Raw genomic sequence first — 14,491 nt, 5'->3', positions numbered from 1 at the left:
TATACAAGAGCATTACTAATAACAAGTAATCAGCAGCTCCTGGTCCTCATCTTGATGGACAGAAGAATGTTACACTGCCACCTTTCTAATCAAAATGTCCAACCTCCTCACTTCTGACCCTGAACAAATGACAAAAAAGTATGCAATGCCAAAGCATCAGTCGCTTTATAAAAACTAAATATCACTTGGATTAATGTAACAACTCTGAATATTTGTTAAAGAAGATGAGTGAATGAGTTTTTAGGCCCCTTGTCTGGCTCAGTGTTCCATGGTTGCTGTTTGAGAGTCCTGCAAACCACCTTCTTTTTGCCATCACCTTCAAATAGCTGAGACAAAACTAGAAAAATGGGTGTAAACAAAAATCACAATCCCTATGGGGAAAGGGACAACTCCCTAAATGAATTAACCCTACAAGTAGATGTACAGAATTGGGAGGCTCCACCTATGAGGAGTACAGGATAGGGAGGCTCCACCTATGAGGAGTACAGGAAAGGGAGGCTCCACCTATGAGGAGTACAGGATATGGAGGCTCCACCTATGAGGAGTACAGGATAGGGAGGCTCCACTTATGAGGAGTACAGGATATGGAGGCTCAACCTATGAGGAGTACAGGATAGGGAGGTTCCAACTATGAAGAGTACAGGATTGGGAGGCTCCATAATTGAAAAGATTAATGTAGGGAGGCTCCACTCATGAAGCCAAAAGCAACTATGGACTATATTTTGAAGACTTGTGCGTAAATCACACTAGCAATCTATGACTTTGCATTAATAAATGTTATTATATTACATACGGTCCATCAGACAACACTGTTACTGCGACACCTGCATTAGGCATGAATTTTCCCCTGCATTGGAGAAATCCTTTCAGAAGCCTTAGATTACATATAATTCTAAAACATCTAGCCCTCTTGTAATAGCTTTCAAAAATAAGAAAACTTACTGTATGAGCAGCCGTAGACCTCGATCCTCATTCCAATACTACCGCTAGGATTCCACTCCAAGGGAATAAATCGTAGAAATCTGGCTTTAATGGAATGCTGGAACTTATGAGAGACCACACTATCCGCATTAGTGTTTCCTGGAAACTCCTGTAGATACAATGTAACAATTAAAGATCAAATTATGACTTTATACGGAGATACATCTGTATCACAACAAGGCTCGAAAGTAGATGGAGATCAAACTGTTCTCCTGATCATTGGTCTGATTTAGAGAACAAATTAGAAAACGAGAAAATGAAAGGAATTCTCAGAATTTAAATTGCCAACATGCTTCAGCCGGTTAATTTAGAATGACCTTTAAAAACTCCATTCTGATGTGTTCAGAATCTATTCAGGCGGGAAAGTGTGCAATAATTGTAGAGAAATTCCTGTCACACATGATAGTCACTTTAGTAACATAATAAACGTTTCAGGGTTAAGTGGTGAGAAAAGTGTACACAGCTGATAGCACAAAAAGCCTCCAATTCTCAATGTCCTTCACGTTACTCCACAAAATGGTGCAAAAAACTACAAAATATGTAAGGTTATAACTAGAGTTGAGCGAAACGGGTCGAAAAAATTCAAAAGTCGCCGACTTTTGGCAAAGTCGGGTTTCATGAAACGAAACCCGACCCTAGGATGAGGTCGGCCACGAGGTCGGCGACTTACGCGCCAAAGTCGCGTTTCAAAAGTTTGTTTTGCTCTCTTTTTCAGCCAATCAGGATCCACGGACACTGTGGGCAACGTGATGACATAGGCAGGGGTCACCACCATCTTTCAGAAGGGCATGCAAGTGATTGGCTTGCTTTGGTGGGCGTCACAGGGGGTATAAAAGGGCGTGCACGCCGACCGCCATCTTACTTCTGCCGATCTTAGTATAGGGAGAGGTTGCTGCTGATTCTGTAGGGAGAGCGTTAGGCAGGGAAGAAGAAAAAAAACTGCTTCTGCTGCTAGCGATTTGGCCTGCACAACACACAAGTCACTGTGTGTGCAGTGCAAGGGGAGGCTATATAGTGGTGTATCAGTGGTGTTGGTTGTTGGGCTGCCTTTTAAGGCTTCCTGACACGCTGGCATTGCTGTTTACCCACTGCTCCGCAAACTGCTTTTTTAAAAGCAATCCAATCTCCATTATCCTCTCGTCACTTTGGTCACAGGCAGCTGTGCCATCGAGCGTGTCACATAGCGCTCAGATATCAGTGGGCCGCACACAATCCACAAGTGTCCAGTGTCCAAAAGTGTATGCAGAGATTCAAAATCTCCATTATCCTCTCATCACTTTGGTCACAGGCAGCTGTGCCATCGAGCGTGTCACATAGCGCTCAGATATCAGTGGGCCGCACACAATCCACAAGTGTCCACAAGTGTACGCAGAGATTCAAAATCTCCATTATCCTCTCGTCACTTTGGTCACAGGCAGCTGTGCCATCGAGCGTGTCACATAGCGCTCAGATATCAGTGGGCCGCACACAATCCACAAGTGTCCAGTGTCCAAAAGTGTACGCAGAGATTCAAAATCTCCCTTATCCTCTCGTCACTTTGGTCACAGGCAGCTGTGCCATCGAGCGTGTCACATAGCGCTCAGATATCAGTGGGCCGCACACAATCCACAAGTGTCCAGTGTCCAAAAGTGTACGCAGAGATTCAAAATCTCCATTATCCTCTCGTCACTTTGGTCACAGGCAGCTGTGCCATCGAGCGTGTCACATAGCGCTCAGATATCAGTGGGCCGCACACAATCTACAAGTGTCCACTGTCCACAAGTGTACGCAGAGATTCAAAATCTCCATTATCCTCTCGTCACTTTGGTCACAGGCAGCTGTGCCATCGAGCGTGTCACATAGTGCTCAGATATCAGTGGGCCTCACACAATCCACAAGTGTCCAGTGTCCAAAAGTGTACGCAGAGATTCAAAATCTCCATTATCCTCTCGTCACTTTGGTCACAGGCAGCTGTGCCATCGAGCGTGTCACATAGCGCTCAGATATCAGTGGGCCGCACACAATCCACAAGTGTCCAGTGTCCACAAGTGTACGCAGAGATTCAAAATCTCCATTATCCTCTCGTCACTTTGGTCACAGGCAGCTGTGCCATCGAGCGTGTCACATAGCGCTCAGATATCAGTGGGCCGCACACAATCCACAAGTGTCCAGTGTCCAAAAGTGTACGCAGAGATTCAAAATCTCCATTATCCTCTCGTCACTTTGGTCACAGGCAGCTGTGCCATCGAGCGTGTCACATAGCGCTCAGATATCAGTGGGCCGCACACAATCCACAAGTGTCCACTGTCCACAAGTGTACGCAGAGATTCAAAATCTCCATTATCCTCTCGTCACTTTGGTCACAGGCAGCTGTGCCATCGAGCGTGTCACATAGCGCTCAGATATCAGTGGGCCGCACACAATCCACAAGTGTCCAGTGTCCAAAAGTGTACGCAGAGATTCAAAATCTCCATTATCCTCTCGTCACTTTGGTCACAGGCAGCTGTGCCATCGAGCGTGTCACATAGCGCTCAGATATCAGTGGGCCGCACACAATCCACAAGTGTCCAGTGTCCAAAAGTGTACGCAGAGATTCAAAATCTCCATTATCCTCTCGTCACTTTGGTCACAGGCAGCTGTGCCATCGAGCGTGTCACATAGCGCTCAGATATCAGTGGGCCGCACACAATCCACAAGTGTCCACTGTCCACAAGTGTGTGCAGAAATTCTAAAACTCCCCTGTCCTATAGACACCTTGTACCTTGTTTTACATTACTATATAGTTTGTTGGATTTTGTCTACATTTCTACCAAAAATGAGGAAGGCTGGTGGAAGAGGCCGTGGAATTGGGCGGGGGTTGGCAGCTGGTAATGATGGTGTTGGTGGTGGATCTGATGGTAGTGGCAAGAGCAAAATAGGACCGAATGCAGGAGGTGCTGACCCTGCGTCATCGTCTGGCTACATAAGGACTCGAACGCTTAGTTTTCTAGGAGTTGGCAAACCGCTTTTAAAGGCAGAGCATCAGGAAAAAGTTTTGTCTTACATTGCTGACTCAGCCTCCAGCTCTATCACCTCCTCTTCTTCAGTTGTAAAAAGTAAAAGCACTGAGTCGTCATTGGAGGCTCATGTTCATGAACCACACCTTTCCTTGTGTCCTTCACCCCAACCAAGATTGAAGGATGACGCAGGCCATACTACTGATTACTCCATGGAGCTGTTTTCACATACCATGCCTGGATTATCAAGTCAAATGGTGAATTACCCAGGCCAAGATGAATCTGACATGGAGTGCACTGATGCACAGCCGCTGATGGATGATTCTGCTGGTACATTCACTCAGAGCACTACATTGTCCTCGCAGTGTACAGAGCCAGATTTTGACCCTGATGAGACTCAGGTGCCCCTTCCCGCACACTATACCACCATACACGGTGACACAGAGAAAGGTGCACATGACATAGAAGAGGAGGTGATGGATGACCCAGTTGTTGACCCAGATTGGCATCCATTGGGGGAAGAGGGTGCTGCTTCCAATAGCTCAGATGAGGAGCATCCACAGCAGACATCGACATCGCAACAGCTGTTATCTGGCAGGCCCGGAGTACTCCAAAGACAGGTTCCAAACATCAAAAGAGTTGCTGGACAGCTTGTCCAGAGGGTCAAAAGATCACAGCGTGCTAGGCCGCAAAATGTCTGCCAAAGTAGGAAGAGTGCAGTGTGGCAGTTTTTTGAACAAAATCCTCATGATCAGGCCAAGGTTATCTGTAAGAAGTGCGCAAAGACCTTTAGCCGAGGGAAAAATCTGAAAAATTTGAATACCAGTTGCATGCTTAGACATTTAACCAGCATGCACTTGCAAGCGTGGACACAACACCAAACCTCAAGTGCCACATGTGCAACTGATCACAACGAAGGTAGTCAGCAACGCTACATTGTTTCCCCCACTGTAAGCCCACCGGTTAGCACAGCAGCAAATGTTGAGGTGTCGTTGCAAGGCCACAGCAGTCAGGGAATCCCACTGTTATATCAACGAAAGACTGATTCTAGGCCATCAGAAAGAACAACAACTCCATCACCATCATCAACCCTCTCTCAGTCCGCCCTGTCCACCGCTACTTCCACCATATGCAGCTCTCAAGTCCAGCTCACCCTCCCAGACACTATGAGTAGGTCAAGAAAGTACTCAGTCTCTCATCCGCGTACACTGGGTTTGAACGCCCACATTGCCAAACTAATCTCGTTTGAGATGATGCCCTTTCGGTTGGTGGAAAGCACAGCTTTCCGCGAACTCATGGCCTATGCAGTACCACGCTATGACCTACCCAGTCGCCACTTCTTCTCTCGCAAAGCCATCCCAGCCCTCCACCATCATGTGAAAGACCGCATTGTCCATGCACTCAAGCAGTCAGTGAGCGGAAAGGTGCACCTCACAACTGATGCATGGTCCAGTCGGCATGGCCAGGGCCGTTACGTGTCCATCACTGCGCACTGGGTTAATGTGGTGGATGCAGGGTCCACAGGGGACAGCGGTGGTGGGACAGTGCTGCCTAGCCCACGGTATAGGAAACAGTTGGCTGTAGGCGTTCGACCCTCCTCCTCCTCCTCCTCCTCCTCCAGAAGCGACAGCTCGTCCACAGAGCGCAGTCGTACGAGCACTCCATCTGCAGCTGCCACTGTTGCACACGATGTGTCCCCCTATCGAGCAGCTAGTGGAAAGCGTCAGCAGGCTGTGTTGCAGATGATGTGTTTGGGCGACAGACACACCGCCGAGGTGCTGGCCGAGTACTTGAAGCGAAAAACTGAGTCATGGCTGGGCAGTGTACATCTTGAGGCAGGCAAGGTAGTTAGTGATAACGGCCGTAATTTTGTGGCAGCCATAGCCCTTTCAAAACTCAGCCACATACCTTGCTTGGCTCACACCTTGAACCTGGTGGTGCAGTGCTTCCTCAAAAATTATCCGGAGTTAACAGCCCTGCTCCAGAAGGTGCGAAGACTGTGCGCGCACATCCGCCGGTCGCCTGTACACTCCGTTCGTATGCAGAAGCTGCAGCGATTGCTCCACCTTCCCAACCACCGCCTCATTATCGACATTGCAACAAGGTGGAACTCCACCCTGCACATGGTGGAGCGGCTGTGCGAGCAGAGGCAGGCCATAATGCATTTGTGGGAGGATACACGGCCAGGCACTTTGAGAGCAGACATGGAGTTGACAGGCGTGCAGTGGTCGAAGCTGAAAGACCTTTGTAAAGTCCTTCAGTGTTTTGAGGAATGCACACGGCTGGTAAGCGCAGACGACGCCATCCTAAGCATGAGCATCCCACTTATGCGTCTGCTCATGCAAACTTTGACGCACCTTAAGGAGCAGGCGTCTGCAGCCAATGTTGATGAGGAGGAAGAGGAGGAGGGAATCCTTGATGACATTCAGCCATTGTCTGCTCAGGGACCTCTCCTGGACGAGGTGGAGGAAGAAGAGGAGGAGGAGGAGGAGGATGATGGGGATGATTACTTAGGGGAGGAGGATGCATCTCGTGGGGCAAGTGAAAATGTTGGCGTGGCAAGGTCTGGTACAGGGTTTGTGTGTGACTGGAGGGATGTGGATTTGCCAGAAAGTGCTCCTCCAACCAGCACTCGCAGTGCATCATTGACACCGGGAACATTGGCCCACATGTCAGATTATGCCTTGCGGATCCTAAAAAGGGACCCCCGCATTGCCAAAATGATGAACGATGACGACTAATGGTTGGCCAGCATCCTGGATCCACGCTATAAAGGCAAATTACAAAACATCATGCCACAGGAGAACCTTGACCTAATATTGGCTAATAAACAAGCAACTCTGGTAAATCGGTTGCTTGAGGCATTCCCAGCACACAGCAGCGGTGATGGTTCTCACACGAGCCGTACGGGCCGGGGGCAGCTTGGCAGAGGTGTTCGTGGTGCACACAGCAGAAGTGGCGTTGCAGACAGGGGTTTCATGACAATGTTGTGGACTGATTTTTCAAATACCGCTCACACAACTGGTAATACTGCATCGATGGAAAGTGACAGGAGACAGCAGTTGTCAACTATGGTTACAAACTACTTTTCCTCCCATATCGGTGTTCTCCCACACAGGTCATTCCCCTTCGACTATTGGGCCGCTAAACTGGACACCTGGCCTGAATTGGCACAATATGCCTTACAGGAGCTCGCTTGCCCAGCTGCAAGTGTGCTATCGGAAAGAGTCTTCAGTGCAGCTGGATCAATCCTGACAGAAAAAAGGACCCGTCTGTCAACCCAAAATGTGGATGATCTAACCTTCATTAAAATGAACCACGCATGGGTTTCCAAGGATTTTGTCCCACCTTCCCCTGATGACACATAGGGTGACAGAAAAATGGCTTGCTTTGGTCCACCTCTTCCTGGTACTTCACCTATTTCGCCTTTTGCATCAGTTGAATGTCCAACATCAACATATGCCACTTTCTAAAACTCCCTAACTGTGCTGCCTCCCCCCCCATGGCCGGGGTCACCACCTAGCGCACGACACCGTGCGAGTGCCGTTGCCCTGGACAGGTGGGTAGGCCGACTCTTGGGCGCGGGCACTGGCACAGGGTCCCTCATAGTGCAATCAAGTGTCTCTGACGGTGGTGGTGCACACCCGCCGTCAGACACACCGCCGTACTATGAGGGGCCCAGTGCCAGTACCGACGCCCACGAGTGGGCCCCCCTTGCTTGGCCAGGGCCCCAGCATTTGCAATCTTTACCTCTCCCTGCTCCTCCGCTGTGTAATCTGGGCCGTCAAATCCATACTGTGCCTGACACCGTCTGAGCTTGCCTCCTGAGACATATATTTTGAATGTGTACGCTATCCATACATGTTATCCAGGGATACGGTACCCTTTCTAACCTTTGTGCAATGACGTGCAATCCATACTGGGCCTAACACCGTCTGAGCCTGCCTCATGCTGTATAGACATATATTTTGAATGTGTACGCTATCCATACATGTTATCCGGGGATACGGTACCCCTTCTAACCTTTGTGCAATGACGTGCAATCCATACTGGGCCTAACACCGTCTGAGCCTGCCTCATGCTGTATAGACATATATTTTGAATGTGTACGCTATCCATACATGTTATCCGGGGATACGGTACCCCTTCTAACCTTTGTGCAATGACGTGCAATCCATACTGGGCCTAACACCGTCTGAGCCTGCCTCATGCTGTATAGACATATATTTTGAATGTGTACGCTATCCATACATGTTATCCAGGGATACGGTACCCCTTCTAACCTTTGTGCAATGACGGGCAATCCATACTGGGCCTAACACCGTCTGAGCCTGCCTCATGCTGTATAGACATATATTTTGAATGTGTACGCTATCCATACATGTTATCCGGGGATACGGTACCCTTTCTAACCTTTGTGCAATGATGTGCAATCCATACTGGGCCTAACACCGTCTGAGCCTGCCTCATATATTTTGAATGTGTACGCTATCCATAGATGTTATCCGGGGATACGGTACCCCTTCTAACCTTTGTGCAATGACGTGCAATCCATACTGGGCCTAACACCGTCTGAGCCTGCCTCATGCTGTATAGACATATATTTTGAATGTGTACGCTATCCATACATGTTATCCAGGGATACGGTACCCTTTCTAACCTTTGTGCAATCACGTGCAATCCATACTGGGCGTGAGAACGGCTGGCGAGCTGTTAAGCAAGCTACAGCACCTGTCCAGACAAGTACAGGGATTCCCTAGCGAGGAGACTTATTTGATTGTTTTCTATGTTGGGACAGCAATTTTTGGGGAGCACTATACTCTGGAGAATGATAGATGGGGCCCACCATACACTGAAACATTCCAAAGGTGGACATTAGACACTGGAGCAGCATTTACAGGGCCCATTATACACTAGAGCATTAGAAATGGGGCCCATTATGTTTGGAGCATTATTTGGGCCCATAAGACAGTGGAGCTTCATCCATGGGGACCAACATATACTGTAGCATTATGTGGAGCTCATCATATACTGTTTCAAACATTATATGGGACCAATGATTTTGTATGGAGAAATAGATGGGCCTCGTCATGAGATGTAAAAAGTGAGGTATTTTTCATTGTACTATACCGCTATTTCTCTGCCGTATCGGAGCATGATGAGTTGTGGTATGTGTTAAAGGGGCGCTCTTTCGCCCAGGGCACATGAAAACCTGCAGCCAGCCCTCCCCCCCCACAAATTAAGCCAAATAACCCCCATTTTTCAGTGCGTAACTTGTATTATGAAGTTAATTAAGGTTGACAAGCTTAAGTAAGAAGAATTAATGCTTTTGGCATTCAAATGGGCACTGTAGGTGTGTTTCCTGTCCTCCTCTCACTGCCGACTTTTATTCCCCATTGACTTACATTGGGTTTCGTGTTTCGGGACGACCCCGACTTTTCCCTATAATCGGACGATCTTGCTCGACCCGACTTTTGGAAAAGTCGGGTTTCACGAAACGAAACGTGACCCTAAAAAAACAAAAGTCGCTCAACTCTAGTTATAACTACTGTAATAGTACTGCATTCTAAGTGCAAAAATGTAATTAATATCGACAAGAATATAACATATAATACGGACTCATAACTACCATGATACTGCCCCTATGTACAAGAATATAACTACTATAATACTGCTTCTATTTGCAGGAATATAAATACTATAATACTGCTCCCTATGTACAAGAATATAATTACTATAATACTGCCCCTAGGTACAAGAATATAACTACTATAATACTGCTCCTATATACAAGAATATAACTACTATAATACTGCTCCTATGTACAAGAATATAACTGTTATAATACTGCCCCTATGTACAAGAATATAACTACTATAATACTGCCCCCTATGTACAAGAATATAACTACTATAATACTGCACCTATGTACAAGAATATAAATACTATAATACTGCTCCCATGTACAAGAATATAACTAGTATAATACTGCCCCCTATGTACAAGAATATAACTACTATAATACTGCCCCTATGTACAAGAATATAACTATTATAATACTGCTCCTATGTACAAGAATATAACTACTATAATACTGCCCCCTATGTACAAGAATATAACTACTATAATACTGCTCCTACGTACAAGAATATAACTACTATAATACTGCCCCATGTACAAGAATATAACTACTATAATACTGCCCCTATGTACAAGAATATAACTACTACAATACTGCCCCCTATGTACAAGAATATAACTACTATAATACTGCTCCTATGTACAAGAATATAACTACTACAATACTGCCCCCTATGTACAAGAATATAACTACTATAATACTGCTCCTATGTACAAGAATATAACTACTATAATACTGCCCCCTATGTACAAGAATATAACTACTATAATACTGCCTCCTAGCTGTGAGGTTGTGTGTTTGTAGCTCTCCTGATGTCTGGAGCAAGTCCAGGGGGAGGCCACCCTGGGCGGGGTAACTCCCCAAGCAAGGCCCAGGCTTCCAGGCCTACACTTGGAAGTAACGCTCAAGTTGTGTCTAAGGTGGATGCAAGTCCCAAAGTTGTTTCTGAGGGAAAGAAAGCTCAGAATGGAAGTAGCAGCAGCAGCAGCAGCAAGAAAGGTGAAGCTGTGAATGTGCAAAAAGTAATGGAACAAGGAAAAGCCATGGCTGTGGGTAAGAAAGTTCCAGTTAAGCAGTCGGCCAGCCAAGGCAAGCAGAGTGAAGGACAACTAGGAGAAATCCTAAAGAAATCTACTGGTGAGAAGCTGAATGGAGGAAAGCAGCCTGCAGCTCAGGAGGTGCCATCACCGGCTTCAGGTGTGCAGCTGACTCCCAGCAGACAGAGGAGAACCTCACTGGAGAGACAGACGCTCCAGGAGAACTTGCAGCAGAAGCATGTGGTGGCCAGCATGGCGAGCTCTGGGCGCACAAGGTCGCAGTCAGGTGGCAGCAGTAAAAGTGCTGTGGAACCTGGAGCCACGAAACCAGCGGTGGTGAAAGTTAAGGAGACGTCTGGTTTCAAGCATCCGGGGACATTGCTGAAAGCAGGATCCCAGGAGGAGACGCCATGTGCACCTGAGCTTCAGGTCGCAGAGGAGATCCCAGGACTGGTCAAGAGGCTCGGTGAGTTACAGCAGCACAAAGACTTGCTGCAGAAACAGATAGACATGGGCTATAATGTAAAGGCTGCTAATCCTGGTGGGGATCACACCTTTTGTGATCAGACTCTGAACATGCTTGGTATACAGCTGGCAAAAGTGGTGACGGACATGGACTGTGTCCTAGAGAAGATGGGGCCCCTGGCAGAGACTTATAGGAACCAGGAACTGTTTATGTCACACAAGCAGGACTCTGCAGGTTCCAGCTCAGACATTGTCCCAGGTGAGCCCCAGAAGCCGGTGCGGCCAGTGCTGCAGCCTGCAAGTTTCTGCTTCCAAAAGGGTCAAATACTGCAGCCGCAGCAGCATGTTATGCAGATTCCAGCAATGTACCACAAGTCTCAGAATGCCCAGCACAGCAGCCTGCAGCAGATTCCAAGCAGCAGCATGGACTGCACTTTCCAGCAGAGGGACTACAAGTCTCAGAATGCCAAGTACAACAGTTGGGCAGTGGACATGCGCTGGTCATTACTGATGGTGCCCAGCAGGGCTCTGATGCTGGGGATAACCGCACTGTATCTGGGGGGTCAGGGGCTTGGGGCAGCACAGTATCTTTGGTGGACGCTGCACAGTCTGATAATGACTTTGATGCTGATGATAACAATGTGCATGATAATGTCTGTGATTTCCCACCTTTAATTTCAAGCACACAAGGTGTGGCTGCCCCTCCTGCTGCAGACCTTCACCCCGTCAGTCAACCCAATGTGACCCCGCACAGTCCCCCCAGTAATGCCTGGAGTCGTGGTGCTCCGTCTTTTACCTCTGGTACCAATTATACAGGCCAGGCGTTTAAACGGAGAAACGTCGTGCGTTTCCAGCACAGAGGTTCCAAGGAGGATCTGCCGGACAGGAGGTTTGTCGTCAGGGAGCTCTTGTGCCACCAGATGGGGTTTGTGCCAGTCAGCATCCTGGCAGTGATTAATCTTCCAGACAGGCAGGGCTATGATGTCAGCTTTAAGCTCATGTCTGACCTGGACAGATTCTAGTCTAGTTTCCCCAAGTTTAGAGACACGGAGGGCTGGAGTAAGTTCAGCTTTATTCCTATCTCTAAGCCAGATACTGTCACTGTAAATGTCATCTTCTGGAATGAGGCTGTTCCCCCGCAGGACATTGTGGTGTGGCTCCGGAGGCATTGTGACCTGGTCTCTGACCTCACCAAATGCAGAGACAGCGATGGTATCTGGACGGGAGGGTGGCGGGTTTTGGTGAAACTGCGCCAATGCAATAACATCACTGCCCATTTACCCAACTCCTTCTTTATTGGGAGGGAGAGGGGTGTGTGTTTCTATCCTGGGCAGCCTCGTAAGTGCTTTAAATGTGGCAAGGCAGGTCACCTGGCAAATACCTGTACTGTGGTGAAGTGCAGCCTGTGTGGGGAGGTCGGCCATCTAGCTGCAGACTGCCAGAACATCAGGTGCAACCTCTGTGGGAAGATCGGTCACCCTCACAGGGACTGTCCAGATGCCTGGCACAATATCTGTAAGGACTTTCCTGACGAGGACTTGGTGGCAGGGGCAGAGATTCTGGAGGAGGCAGCTTTACTGTCAGGGGAAATACTGACCAGACCAGAGGTCCACCAGGGGTCTACTCAGCTAACACCAGAGCAGCAGGGTTCAGAGAGAGAACAGGGGAGTATGGAGGTTGTACCTCAGGGGCAGCGGTCACAGGAAGGCATTACTTCAGTGCTACCATCTGTGTCTGAAGAGCATAGCAATAATCAGAAAAGGAAGAAAAAGGACAAGGCCTCCCGTAAACCTGAGGAGTATGACACTGGCCAAGGAGCCGGGAAGAAATTCCAGAGTTCTGCAGGTGTAATGGTCGTATCTAACAGGTTTGATGTTCTGTCTGAGTCTGACGGCGATTTTGAAAATGACCTTAAGAGAATTGACGCAGAGTGTGATAGGGACGTAGAGGACTGTCCTCCGCCAAAGCGGAAGCCCTTACCTGAGGGCACTCGGGTAGAGTCTGAGATGGAGACCGGTGGTGAACAGAATAACTCCGACTCAGATCTGTGACGCTGTCAACCAGATAATGTCTGAACTCAGATAGGGAAAATCATTAGGAGAAATTAGGAAATGTTAAGATAGAGAAGGATGAGTCACTGGGTAGGAACATGATGAGCTCTGTTTGCAAAGTGTTTTTTTTTTTTTTTTCTCTCCTCAAACTAGGAGTATGGACTCTAAGTTAATTTGATATGTATAAACTGGATATGTAATGAATGTATGTACAATCCTAGTGAATTCAGTTTTGTATTATTGGAGGAATGTTATTTGTATTTGTTTTGTTTTTACAATAAAAATTGCCCCTATGTGCAAGAATATAACTACTATAATACTGCCCCTATGTACAAGAATATAACTACTATAATACTGCTCCCTATGTACAAGAATATAACTACTATAATACTGCCCCTATGTACAAGAATATAACTACTATAATACTGCCCCTATGTACAAGAATATAAATACTTTAATACTGCCCCTATATACAACAATATAACTACTATAATACTGCCCCCTATGTACAAGATTATAACTACTATAATACTGCTCCTATGTACAAGAATATAACTACTATAATACTGCTCCTATGTACAAGAATATAACTACTATAATACTGCCCCCTATGGACAAGATCATAACTACTATAATACTTCCCCTATATACAAGAATATAACTATATAATACTGCCCCCTATGTACAAGATTATAACTACTATATTACTGCTCCTATGTACAAAAATATAACTACTATAATACTGCTCCTATATACAAGAATATAACTACTATAATACTGCCCCCTATGTACAAGAATATACCTACTATAATACTGCCCCTATGTACAAGAATATAACTACTATAATACTGCCCCTATGTGCAAGAATATAACTACTATAATACTGCCCCTATGTACAAGAATATAACTACTATATTACTTCTTCTATGTACCAGATCATAACCACTATAATACTGCCCCTATGTACAAGAATATAACTACTATATTACTGCTTCTATGTACAAGATCATAACTACTATAATACTGCCCCTATGTACAAGAATATAAATACTATAATACTGCCCCTATGTACAAGAATATAACTACTATAACACTGCCCTTATGTACAAGAATATAACTACTATAATACTGCTCCTATGTACAAGAATATAACTACTATAATACTGCCCTTATGTACAAGAATATAACTACTATAATACTACCCCTATGTACAAGAATATAGCTACTATAACACTGCCCTTATGTACAAGAATATAACTACTATTATACTGCCCCCTATGTACAAGAATATAACTACTATAATACTGCCTGTTATGAAAAGGGTCGCCGAGGAGGAAATAA

At 46.5% G+C, this 14,491-nt stretch overlaps 1 protein-coding gene across 1 annotated transcript in view; it reads right to left on the bottom strand.

Moving 5' to 3' along the window:
- CNTNAP5 (contactin associated protein family member 5) overlaps positions 1-14,491 on the bottom strand; it is a 237,229-nt gene that overhangs the window by 114,815 nt on the left and 107,923 nt on the right. The window contains exon 4 of the mRNA XM_073545332.1: positions 943-1,090. Coding sequence (XP_073401433.1) covers positions 943-1,090 — 148 coding nt within the window. The remainder of the gene's footprint in view (positions 1-942; positions 1,091-14,491) is intronic.

The sequence above is a fragment of the Dendrobates tinctorius genome, unplaced genomic scaffold, assembly GCF_039654945.1.
Source record: "Dendrobates tinctorius isolate UK_male_01 unplaced genomic scaffold, ASM3965494v1 ptg000143l, whole genome shotgun sequence".
Lineage (NCBI taxonomy): Eukaryota > Metazoa > Chordata > Amphibia > Anura > Dendrobatidae > Dendrobates > Dendrobates tinctorius.
Note: the sequence above shows the minus strand (reverse complement) of the source record. Positions and strands in the feature narration are given on the sequence as shown.